The 13,455-nt window shown below is 49.8% G+C and overlaps 1 protein-coding gene across 1 annotated transcript; it reads left to right on the top strand.

Annotated features, from left to right (window-relative positions):
• Nucleotides 1-1,082: 1,082 nt before the first annotated feature.
• On the top strand, nucleotides 1,083-1,883 carry LOC311580799 (proline-rich protein 23A3-like; the record flags this gene model as incomplete). The annotated part of the gene is made up of 1 exon (XM_084752514.1): nucleotides 1,083-1,883. The coding sequence occupies one exon, from the start codon at nucleotides 1,083-1,085 to the stop codon at nucleotides 1,881-1,883; it is 801 nt and encodes a 266-aa protein (XP_084608640.1).
• Nucleotides 1,884-13,455: the final 11,572 nt, after the last annotated feature.

Raw genomic sequence — 13,455 nt, 5'->3', positions numbered from 1 at the left:
AGCCTGGTCTGTAGAGTAACTCTAGAGCAGCTAAGGCTACACAGAGAAACCTTATCTCAAAAAACAAAAAACAAACAAACAAACAAATATATACATATATCAGAAAGAAACATTTAAAAAAAACACAAGGCAAAGCAACACAAAAAATATTTAAATATTATCTTTAAAATCTATGGTGGTTCACACCTTAAGACACACCTGACCACGGGGCGGGGTGGGACACCCCTTTAATCCCAGCACTAGGGATTTAATCCCAGCACTAGGAATTTAATCTCAGAACTCTAACTCTAGTCAGAGCCAAGTAGATTGCTGCGAGTTCCATGGTAGCCTGGTCTACAGAGCGAGTTCAGAATAGTCAAGGCAACACAGGGAAACCCAGTCTCAGAAAGAAAACAACAACAACAAAACAAAAAAATAAGAAGCACTTGACCATTAGACCCACCAAGTTTGTATAGTAAAAAACCAGCCTCTGACCACATGGGGCACCAAAATCACTCCCTCCCCATACACACAGACTCACACACACTTTTCAAAGGAAAAAGCACTTCTTATAGTCTGGATAATACGGTAAGCTTGCCCCTAAGGGACACCTGAAGTTTCACTCTGTGAATCTCCATTTCCATGGACTTTTGCTCATGAACAGCTTGTCAGGGTGGGGGAGGGCCAAAGAAGTCATGAGAATGTGGTAAGGGGTGGGATGAAAGGTTCTCTTCTGTGTGTGATGCCAAAATAAAGGGAAGACAAACTACATGGATATCCAAGGGTGGATTTCTTCTCTCCATTATCAAAACACCCAACACTTTTATGACACAATCGCCCTCACATTCACACACAGCGGCACACCCTATCCTCCTGCCCCGCTGCATGGCGGAAGGGAGTGTCTTGGAGGCCAGGCTTATATAAAGAGGTCCGGTCCTCTCTGACGCCAGATCAGGCCGTCACCTGGAGCACATCTCTCCTTCTCAGAGAGTCTACAGATTCTCTTGCAGAAGGCAAACTACAGCTGTCCCTGAAGGAAGAACTGGAGCTCACAAGTCTATAGCCTCCACCTCGCCTTGTTCCAGGCCCTCTGAACCCCCAACATGAAGAGAGTGTGGCCCCGCTGCCCATGCACCGAGGAGGACAGGGCGTCCTGGGGGGCACCTCAGGGTCCAGGCCCCAGCCATGCCAAGCGCCCCCGTCTCCAGGAGCCCGCGCGCCCTCAGCCCCAGGCACAGCCAGTCCGGGAAGCCCCAGAGCGGCACCCCGGCCAAGAGCCCAGCTGTGGAGTGTTCCTGCCTGCTGGTTACAATTTTGAACCACACCTGGAAAACTTCGGCCTCCTGCTTCAGCCTCAGCCCATCACGGTCCTGCTAGCTTCGTTCCAAGGACACAACATCATGCTGATCCCAGAGGACCTCCAGGCCTCCATCCATCCTGGTCAGCCAGGTTTCTTTCCTCCACCACAGGGGCCCGTCCCCCTGAACATGCCCCACCACCATGTCTTCCTCATCCAGCCAGGACCCTTGAGTGCATCTGGATCCCACAGCGGGTGCTTGGGAAACACCTCTAACCCACACCAAGACCCTCAAGGACGATTCCTCATGCCATGGATGAATGTTCCAGCTGGCCTGGTCCCGGGACTCCTTCTCTCCTATTCCGGGGTGTCTAGCCCTCTGTATCCGGGCCACGCCCCAGATCCGGGGCCTCCTTTAGCCTCTCCTAGTGCACTGATATATGCTCCCTCCTCCATCTGGAGCTTCCAAAGCAGCATGCTGTGTCCTCTCCCCAGCTCTCCACTGCAGCCTCTCCCTCCATCACCTCCTGAGCCTCAAGCACAGCCCCTTGACGACACTCAGAGACCTTCACGCCCTCCCTGCAAGGCCCAGAGGCGCCTCTTCTAGAAAACCATGGACTGCTGGCCCAACACAGCACCTTGGACACTTGCTGACCTGGCTGCCCTATGGGATTGACAGAGCTCCTCCAGACACCCAGCAACCTCACCAAGGTGCATCCAAGGCTCCGTGCTGCACCCTATGCCTGGGAGAAGACAAGGACTTCAGGAAGAGTGGAGACACTAGAGCTCACCTTAGACCTTACAATCTGACTTTGAAAGACAGAAGACACAAATCTCCTGCTTCATCTGAACACAAAGAAAAGTGAAAACAAAAGACTTTAGAGCGCTATCATTTGCCTTGGCGGTTCCCTGTAGAAGTTGTCAGTGTCCCTTTTCTCCCAACCCAAGGAACCACTGGGTTTGCTAAGCTGCCAGTGTCTCTTGTGTTTTCCCTTGACTGGATGAGGACCTGCCCATGGCTTGGTCCTTCTGGAGGGTTCCAGGTGCTCTCCAGGTGAACTTAGAGATACCACAGTGGGAGAAGATGAGTCCCACCACTGAAGGTATAAAAGTAGATTCTTAGCTTCTCCTCAGCCCTCTCTTGACCTGCTGGATTGCTCTTCCCTGCTCAGTCTCCTCATGTGAATGGGACTTGGTGCAGAACTCAACTGTTTCAGCCACGCACTGGGATGTGCATTCCCTTGTGACTTCAGTTCACAGAGTGACTTGTTACCACTGGACTCATGGAAAGTGCTCATGTGACTCTTATTCTACATTGTTTTGTGCTCTTAACATCAGGATCCAATTGTTTCCTGTGTGCCCTGACCTTGAGTCTATTGTTCACGCTAAATAAAATATTCCTTGAAAAACTTAACCATGTGAAATAATTCTGTTTTCTTCACACTTCTACTCTGCGGCAGAGTGGGAAAACTTTCCAGGTGCACATGTTTTAAGGTATGGCAGGATCACAGGGTGGAAATGACACAATTAGAGGCCTAGCTGTCACTATGCTGGACCACAGGAGCCTAAGTGTCTTCTGAGAGGCTTCCTCTAGCAACTCACTGAAACAGGTGCAGAGACCCAAGGCCAAACCCTAGGCCAAGCTCTGTAGTTTAGAGGAGAGGTGGGAGGAAGGACAGGGGGAGCCAGAGGAATCAAGGACACCACAAGAAGACAGAGTCAACGGATCTGGGCCCATGGGGCCTCACACAGACTGAGTCACCACCCAAAGACCATACATGGGCTAGACATAGATGCCCTACACATAGGTAGCATGTGGGCAGCTTGGTCAACACTCCTGTCCTCTAACCATTGGAGTAGGGGCTGTCTCTGTGCTGCCTGCCTTTGCATCCCTATCCCCTAGCTAGGCAGCCTTCTCAGGCCTCTGTGGGAGAGGATACATCGAGTCCTGCTAGACTTGAGTTGATAGGGTGGGTTGGGACACCTTGATGGACTCCTTAATCCCATAAGCACAGAAATAAATGGGGGAGGGGCACAAACATGGGACTTAGAGGACAAGAAGGAGGGGCAAGGATGAGGCTGAAAAGTGATTAAATTAATTTGTTCGTTTTTTTTTTTTTTTTTAGGAAGTCTGGGGTGTTGTCACATGCCTCAAATCCCAGCCCTGGGAGGCAGACTCAGGCAGATCTCTGAGACTGAAGCTAGCCTAGTCCACAGAGAGTATTCCAGGACAGCCAGGTCTACACAGAGTAATCATGCCTCAAAAAACAAAAACAAATACAAGAGAAAGTTTCTCAAGAAAATAATTTAGAAAAAGAAAAAGAAAATAGTTTTGCCCAGACATTCTAGACTTTGTTCCCAGCACATGAAAGGCTTAAGAGAGCAATCTCTCTGAAATCAAGCTTGAGCCAGGCATGGTGGCACATGCCTTTACTCCCAGCACTAGGGAGGCAGAGGCAGGCAGATCACTGTGAGTTTTAGGCCAGCCTGGTCTACAAAGTGACTCTAGGGCAGACAAGTCTACACAGACAAATCCTGTATCCAAATTCCAAGCAAACAAACAAACACAAAAACTCTCTTGCCAGGCCTGCTAGTGTATGACATTAATGCCAGCATTCTAAAGGCAGAGGCAGGCAGATCTCTGAGTTCTAGGCCACCCTAATCTACATAGTGAGTTCCACACAGCCAGGGCTGTTCCACAAAGAGACTGTGTCTACTGAGGTGCGGAGGGAACTGAACAGTTTCACTTCTTACTTTTTACATGACTTTACCAAGCTAAGCTTGGACATTCAATCTCACTCATAACTTAATACAATTTATACATCAAAGTAGATGAGGGGGTAAACCAGTTTCAGATTGTGTGTGTGGTGGGTGTTATTTTTCATTGTATTGTCTGTTTCGATCTGTGTGTTGTGTCAGTGTGTGTGTGAGATTGTGTGGGTTTCTGTGTAGAGGAGAGCTACAGGACACAGCCACCCCTTAGGAACTATGTAGTGTGGAGAAGCCTTTAATCCCAGCACTCACAGGGCCAGAGGCTGAACACCACATTGTGAGTTCAGGCCATCTGCTCACATAGTGAGGTCCAGGCAGGCCAGAGCAACCAAAGGAGACCTCGTTTGGAACAGTGAATTCTGCTGTGTATGCCTCAGAATTCCTAAAAGACATTTTAAATCTTTTCCCCACCACATGTTGGCATGGGAGGGGACAAGTACGATAACTAGCTTTGTGACAGGGCCCAGAGCTTAGCACAACCGACTCCATGATGGAAGTGCCAGTCAAGCTGCAAACCTCAACAAGCAGACAGCAGCAGGACCTACAACTGAAACAGAGACCTAATCTCTCAGAGTGTATTGTTCTGGGAAAGTGTCTACATGGACTGACCCTGCGTGTTGGCTTCAGCAGTTCACCCTCTGCCTGAATGGGATGGTTGCCTGAAGTTTGTCAGCCCAACACATGGCTTCTGTGCTTCAGAGCCTCTCTGACAGCGGATGGAGGCTGGACTGGGATCCTGGAGACCCAGGAGAGTCAAGGACTACCTTATAAAGACACCTTTCATCTTCACCCTGAGGAGCAGCAGGCTTCCCTGGTGGACACCACACAACAGCTTCATTGAACCATTCCATGGTCTACATCTATATCACAGGATCACACTGAACCCGTGATAAAAAGGAGCAGATACAATCACTACTAAGAAATAAAGTAATTAGGGCATGAGAAAAGCAGAGCCCTGCAGAGCCCTTCCTGCTCTTCCATAGCTGCCTGCTGCCCCAGCTGCAGCAGATCCGGAGCCCTCTGCGGGCCGCAGAGTGCACTGCACTCACAGGCACATACCCACATTACCAAATATGGGCCTAAGAACCAAATGCTTGCCAAATCCTTGATATAAAATGGAGACCCTTTGATTACATACAAAATCAAGTAGCAGCCGGATATGGTGGCACATTCCTCTAATCCCATCTCTTGGGAGGCAGTGGCAGGTCTGTCGCTGTCAGTTCCAGTCCAGCCTGGTCTACGAAATGACTTTAGCACTGACAAAACTACACAGAGAAATCCTGTCTTTAAAAAAAAAAAAAAACGAAAAACAGGGGCTGGAGAGATGGCTCAGTGGTTAAGAGTGAAGTCTGCTCTTCCAGAGGTCCTGAGTTCAATTCCCAGCAACCATATCTTGGCTCATAACCATCTAATATAATCTGATACCCTCTTCTGCAGATACAGCACTCATATGAAATAAATAAAATAAACAAATCTTTAAAAAACAAAACAAACAAACAAACAAAGAACTACCCAGGCATGGTGACACAAGCCTATCATCCCAGCACGTGGGAGGCAGAGGCTGGTAGATTGCAATGAATTTGAGGCCAGCCTGGTCTGTAGAGTAACTCTAGAGCAGCTAAGGCTACACAGAGAAACCTTATCTCAAAAAACAAAAAACAAACAAACAAATAAATACATATATCAGAAAGAAACATTTTAAAAAACACAAGCAAAGCAACGCCAGAAATATTTAAATACTATCTTTAAAATCTATGGTGGTTCACACCTTAAGACACACCTGACCACAGGGCGGGGTGGGACACGCCTTTAATCCCAGCACTAGGGATTTAATCTCAGAACTCTAACTCCAGTCACAGCCAAGTAGATTGCTCTGAGTTCCATGGTAGCCTGGTCTACAGAGGGAGTTCAGAATAGTCAAGGCAACACAGAGAAACCCAGTCTTGGAAAGAAAACAACAACAACAAAACAAAAAATTAAGAAGCACTTGACCATTAGACCCACCCAGTTTTTATAGTAAAAAACCAGCCTCTGACCACATGGGGCACCAAAATCACTCCCTCCACATACACACAGACTCACACACACTTTTGAAAAGACAAAGCACGTCTTATAGTCTGGATAATACGGTAAGCTTGCCCCTAAGGGACACCTGAAGTTTCACTCTGTGAATCTCCATTTCCATGGACTTTTGCTCTTGAACAGCATGTCAGGGTGGGGGAGGGCTAAAGAAGTTATCAGAATGTGGTAAGGGGTGGGATGAAAGGTTCTCTTCTGTGTGTGATGCCAAAATAAAGGGAAGACAAACTACAGGGACATCCAAGGGTGGATTTCTTCTCTCCATTATCAAAACGCCCAACACTTTTAGCAGAGAATCGCCCTCACATTCACACACAGCGGCACACCCTATCCTCCTGCCCCGCTGCATGGCGGAATGGAGTGTCTTGGAGGCCAGGCTTATATAAAGAGGTCCGGTCCTCTCTGACGCCAGATCAGGCCGTCACCTGGAACACATCTCTCCTTCTCAGGGAGTCCACAGATTCTCTTGCAGAAGGCAAACTACAGCTGTCCCTGAAGGAAGAACTGGAGCTCACAAGTCTATAGCCTCCACCTCGCCTTGTTCCAGGCCCTCTGAACCCCCAACAAGAAGAGAGTGTGGCCCCGCTGCCCATGCACCGAGGAGGACAGGGCGTCCTGGGGGGCACCTCAGGGTCCAGGCCCCAGCCATGCCAAGCGCCCCCGCCTCCAGGAGCCCGCGCGCCCTCAGCCCCAGGCACAGCCAGTCCGGGAAGCCCCAGAGCGGCCCCCAGGCCAAGAGCCCAGCTGTGGAGTGTTCCTGCCTGCTGGTTACAATTTTGAACCACACCTGAAAAACTTCGGCCTCCTGCTTCAGCCTCAGCCCATCACGGTCCTGCAAGCGTCGTTCCAAGGACACAACATCATGCTGATCCCAGAGGACCTCCAGGCCTCCATCCATCCTGGACAGCCAGGTTTCTTTCCTCCACCACAGGGGGCCGTCCCCCTGAACATGCCCAACCACCACGTCTTCCTCATCCAGCCAGGACCCTTGAGTGCATCTGGATCCCACAGCGGATGCTTGGGAAACACCTCTAACCCACACCAAGACCCTCAAGGAGGATTCCTCATGCCATGGATGAATGTTCCAGCTGGCCTGGTCCCGGGATCCTTCTCTCCTATTCCGGGGTGTCTAGCCCTCTGTATCCGGGCCACGCCCCAGATCCGGGGGCCTCCTTCAGCCTCCCCTAGTGCACTGCTATATGCTCCCTCCTCCATCTGGAGCCTCCAAAGCAGCACGCTGTGTCCTCTCCCCAGCTCTCCACTGCAGCCTCTCCCTCCATCACCTCCTGAGACCCAAGCACAGACCCTTGATGACACTCAGAGATCTTCATGCCCTCTCTGCCAGGCCCAGAGGCACCTCTCCTAGGAAACCATGGACTGCTGGTCCAACACAGCACCTTGGACCCTTGCTGACCTGGCTGCCCTATGGGATTGACAGAGCTCCTCCAGACACCCAGCAACCTCACCAAGGTGCATCCAAGGCTCCGTGCTGCACGCTATGCCTGGGAGAAGACAAGGACTTCAGGAAGAGTGGAGACACTAGAGCTCACCTTAGACCTTACAATCTGACTTTGAAAGACAGAAGACACAAATCTCCTGCTTCATCTGAACACAAAGAAAAATGAGAACAAAGCCCTTTAGGGCGCCATCATTTGTCTTGGCGGGTCCCTGTAGAAGTTGTCAGTGTCCCTTTTCTCCCAACCCAAGGAACCACTGGGTTTGTTAAGCTGCCAGGGTCTCTTGTGTTTTCCCTTGACTGGATGAAGACCTGCCCATGGCTTGGTCCTTCTGGAGGATTCCAGGTGCTCTCCAGGTGAACTTAGAGATACCACAGTGGGAGAAGGTGGGTCCCAGCCCTGAAGATGAAAAGTAGATTCTTAGCTTCTCCTCAGCCCTCTCTTGACCTGCTGGATTGCTCTTCCCTGCTCAGTCTCCTCATGTGAATGGGACTTGGGGCAAAACTCAACTGTTTCAGCCACACACTGGGATGTGCATTCCCTTGTGACTTCAGTTCACAGAGTGACATGTTACCACTGGACTCATGGAAAGGGCTCACCTGACTCTTATTCTACATTGTTTTGTGCTGTTAATATCAAGATACAATAGTTTCCCTTGTGCACTGACCTTGAATCAATTGTTCACTCTAAATAAAATATTCCTTGAAAGACTTAACCATGTGAAATAATTCTGTTTTCTTCACACTTCTACTCTGCGGCAGAGTGGGAAACCTTTCCAGGTCCACATGTTTTAAGGTATGACATGATCACAGGGTGGAAATGACCCAATTAGAGGCCTAACTGTCACTATGCTGGACCACAGGAGCCTAAGTGTCTTCTGAGAGGCTTCCTCCAGCAACTCACTGGAACAGGGGCAGAGACTCACAGCCAAATCCTAGGCCAAGCTCTGTAGTTCAGAGGAGAGGTGGGAGGAAGGACAGGGGGAGCCAGAGGAATCAAGGACACCACAAGAGAGTCAACGGATCTGGGCCCATGGGGCCTCACACAGGCTGAATCACCCCCCAAGGACCATACATGGGCTAGACATAGATGCCCTACACATAGGTAGCATGTGGGCAGCTTGGTCAACACTCCTGTCCTCTAACCATTGGAGTAGGGGCTGTCTCTGTGCTGCCTGCCTTTGCATCCCTATCTGCTACCTGGGCAGCCTTCTCAGGCCTCTGTGGGAGAGGATACATCGAGTCCTGCTAGACTTGAGTTGATAGGGTGGGTTGGGACACCTTGATGGACTCCTTAATCCCATAAACACAGAAATAAATGGGGGAGGGGCACAAACATGGGACTTACAGGACAAGAAGGAGGGGCAAGGATGAGGCTGAAAAGTGATTAAATTAATTTGTTGGTTTTGTTTTGTTTTGTTTTTTTTATTAGGAAGTCTGGGGTGTTGTCACATGCCTCTAATCCCAGACCTGGGAGGCAGGCACAGGCAGATCTCTGAGACTGAAGCTAGCCTAGTCCACAGAGAGAATTCCAGGACAGCCAGGTCTACACAGAGTAATCATGCCTCAAAAAACAAAAACAAATACAAGAGAAAGTTTCTCAAGAAAATAATTTAGAAAAAGAAAAAGAAAATAGTTTTGCCCAGACATTCTGGACTTTGTTCCCAGCACATGAAAGGCTTAAGAGAGCAATCTCTCTGAAATCAAGCTTGAGCCAGGCATGGTGGCACATGCCTTTACTCCCAGCACTAGGGAGGCAGAGGCAGGCAGATCACTGTGAGTTTTAGGCCAGCCTGGTCTACAAAGTGACTCTAGGGCAGACAAGGCTACACAGACAAATCCTTACCCCAAATTCCAAGCAAACAAACAAACACAAAAACTCTCTGGCCAGGCCTGCTAGTGTATGACATTAATGCCAGCATTCTAAAGGCAGAGGCAGGCAGATCTCTGAGTTCTAGGCCACCCTAATCTACATAGTGAGTTTCACACAGCCAGGGCTGTTCCACAAAGAGACTGTGTCTACTGAGGTGCGGAGGGAACTGAACAGTTTCACTTCTTACTTTTTACATGACTTTACCAAGCTAAGCTTGGACATTCAATCTCACTCATAACTTAATACAATTTATACATCAAAGTAGATGAGGGGGTAAACCAGTTTCAGACTGTGTGTGTGGTGGGTGTTATTTTTCATTGTATTGTCTGTTTCAATGTGTGTGTTGTGTCAGTGTGTGTGAGATTGTGTAGGTTTCTGTGTAGAGGAGAGCTACAGGACACAGCCACCCCTTAGGAACTATGTAGTGTGGAGAAGCCTTTAATCCCAGCACTCACAGGACCAGAGGCTGAAAACCACATTGTGAGTTCAAGGCCATCTGCTCACATAGTGAGGTCCAGGCAGGCCAGAGCAACCAAAGGAGACCTGGCTTGGAACAGAGAATTCTGCTGTGTATGCCTCAGAATTCCTAAAAGACATTTTCAATCTTTTCCCCACCACATGTTGGCATGGGAGGGGACAAGTAGGATAACCAGCTTTGTGACAGGGCCCAGAGCTTAGCACAACCGACTCCATGATGGAAGTGCCAGTCAAGCTGCAAACCTCAACAAGCAGACAGCAGCAGGACCTACAACTGAAACAGAGACCTAATCTCTCAGAGTCTATTGTTCTGGCAAAGTGTCTACATGGACTGACCCTGCGTGTTGGCTTCAGCAGTTCACCCTCTGCCTGAATGAGATGGTTGCCTGAAGTTTGTCAGCCCAACACATGGCTTCTGTGCTTCAGAGCCTCTCTGACAGCGGATGGAGGCTGGACTGGGATCCTGGAGACCCAGGAGAGTCAAGGACTACCTTATAAAGACGCCTTTCAGCTTCACCCTGAGGAGCAGCAGGCTTCCCTGGTGGACACCACACAACAGCTTCATTGAACCATTCCATGGTCTACATCTATATCACAGAACCACACTGAAGCCATGATATAAAGGAGCAGATACAATCACTACTAAGAAATAAAGTAATTAGGGCATGAGAAAAGCAGAGCCCTGCAGAGCCCTTACTGCTCTTCCAAAGCTGCCTGCTGCCCCAGCTGCAGCAGATCCGAAGCCCTCTGCTGGCCTCCAAGTGACCTGTAGTCACAGGCACAAACCCCCATTACCAAATATGGGCCTAAGAACCAAATGCTTTCCAAAACCTTGAAATAACATGGAGACTCTTTTGATTGCATACAAAATCAAGTCTCAGCCAGGTGTGGTGGCTCATTCCTCTATTCTCAGCTGTTGGGAGGCAGAGGCAGCCATATCACTGTGAGTTCCAGGCCAGCATCCTCTACAAAATGACTCTAGCCCTGACAAAACTCCACAGAGAAATCCTGTCTAAAAAAACAAATAAACAAGCAAACAAACCAGGTGTGGTGAGACAAGCCTTTAATCCCAGCACTTGGGAGGCAGAGGCTTGTAGATTGCAACCAGTTTGAGGCCACCTGGTCTACAGAGTAACTCTAGAGCAGCCAAGGACACAGAGAAACACTGTCTCTAAAAACAAAAAACAAACAAATATATATCTGTGTGTATATATATATATGTATGTATCAGAAAAAATATTTAAAAAACACAACGCAAGCAACACAAGAAAAATATAGATACTATCTTTAAAAAGTACCATATTTCACACCTTAAGACACACCTGACCAAAGGGCGGGGTGGTACATGTCTTTAATCCCAGGACTATTGATTAAATCCCAGCACTCTAATTCCAGGCAGAGCCAAGCAGATTGCTGTGAGTTCGAGGGTAGCCTGGTTTCCAGATCGAGTTCACAATAGTCAAGGCAACACAGAGAAAACCTGTCTCGAAAACAAAACAAAACAAAAAAGAAGGGGCACTTGACCATTAGACCCACCCAGTTTTTATAGTAGAAAACCAGCCTCTGACCACATGGGGCACCAAAGTCACTCCCTCCCCATACACACACACACTCACACACACTTTTCAAAGGAAAAAGCACTTCTTATAGTCTGGATAATACGGTAAGCTTGCCCCGAAGGGACACCTGAAGTTTCACTCTGTGAATCTCCATTTCCATGGACTTTTGCTCATGAAGAGCTTGTCAGGATGGGGGAGGGCCAAAGAAGTCATGAGAATGTGGTAGGGGGTGGTACGAAAGGTTCTTTTTTGTGTGTGATGCCAAAAATAAAGGCAAGAAAAACTACAGGGACATCCAAGGGTGGATTTCTTCTCTCCGTTATCAAAATGCCCAACACTTTTACCACACAATCGCCCTCACATTCACACACAGCGGCACACCCTATCCTCCTGCCCCGCTGCCCAGCAGAAGGGAGTGTCTTCGAAGCCGGGCTTATATATAAAGAGGTCAGGTCCTCTCTGACGCCAGAACAGGCCAGAACGTAGAGCACATCACTCCTTCTCAGAGAGTCCACAGATTCTCTTGCAGAAGGCAAACTACAGCTGTCCCTGAAGGAAGAACTGGAGCTCACAAGTCTATAGCCTCCACCTCGCCTTGTTCCAGGCCCTGCGAACCCCCAACATGAGGAGAGTGTGGCCCTGCTGCCAAAGTGCCGAGGAGTACAGGGCGTCCTGGGGGGCACCTCAGGCACCAGGCCCCAGCCATGCCAAGCGCCCTCGTCTCCAGGAGCCCGCGCGCCCTCAGCCCCCGGCACAGCCAGTCCTGGGAGCCCCTGAGCGGCCTGCCAACCAAGAGCCCAGCTCCGGGATGGTCCTGCCTGCTGGTTACAATTTTGAACCACACCTGGAAAACATGGGCCTGCTGCTCCAGCCTCAGCGCACCACGGTCCTGCAAGCATCGTTCCAAGGACACAACATCCTGCTGATCCCAGAGGCTCTCCAGGCCTCCATCCATCCTGGACAGCCAGGTTTCTTGCCTGCTGGACCCCAGGGGGCCGCTCTCATGAACATGCCCCACCACCATGTCTTCCTCATCCAGCCAGGCCCCTTGAACGCCTCTGGATCACACAGTGAGTGCTTGGATAACGCCTCTAACCCACACCAAGACTCCCAGGAAGGATTCCTCATGCCATGGATGAATGCTCCAACTGGCCTGGTCCTGGGGCTCCTTCTCACCTATTCCGGGGTGTCTAGCCCTCTGTTTCCGGGCCAAGCTCCAGGTTCCTGGCCTCCTTCAGCCTCTCCTAGTGCACAGAGATACGCTCCCTCCTCCATCTGGAGCCTCCATAGCAGCACGTTGTGGCCTCTCCCCAGCTCTCCACTGCAGCCTCTCCCTCCATCTCCTCCTGAGCCTCAAGCACAGCCCCTTGACGACACTCAGAGACCTTCACGCCCTCCCTGCAAGGCCCAGAGGCGCCTCTTCTAGAAAACCACAGACTGCTGGTCCAACACAGCACCTTGGACACTTGCTGACCTGGCTGCCCTATGGGATTGACAGAGCTCCTCCAGGCACCCAGCAACCTCACCAAGGTGCATCCAAGGCTCCGTGCTGCACCCTATGCCTGGGAGAAGACAAGGACTTCAGGAAGAGTGGAGACACTAGAGCTCACCTTAGACCTTACAATCTGACTTTGAAAGACAGAAGACACAAATCTCCTGCTTCATCTGAACACAAAGAAAAGTGAAAACAAAAGACTTTAGAGCGCCATCATTTGTCTTGGCGGTTCCCTGTAGAAGTTGTCAGTGTCCCTTTTCTCCCAACCCAAGGAACCACTGGGTTTGCTAAGCTGCCAGTGTCTCTTGTGTTTTCCCTTGACTGGATGAGGACCTGCCCATGGCTTGGTCCTTCTGGAGGGTTCCAGGTGCTCTCCAGGTGAACTTAGAGATACCACAGTGGGAGAAGATGAGTCCCACCACTGAAGGTATAAAAGTAGATTCTTAGCTTCTCCTCAGCCCTCTCTTG

This window comes from Acomys minous (assembly GCF_964271855.1).
Source record: "Acomys minous genome assembly, chromosome: 13".
Taxonomy (NCBI): Eukaryota; Metazoa; Chordata; class Mammalia; order Rodentia; family Muridae; genus Acomys; species Acomys minous.
This window is presented reverse-complemented; position numbering and strand designations above follow the sequence as displayed.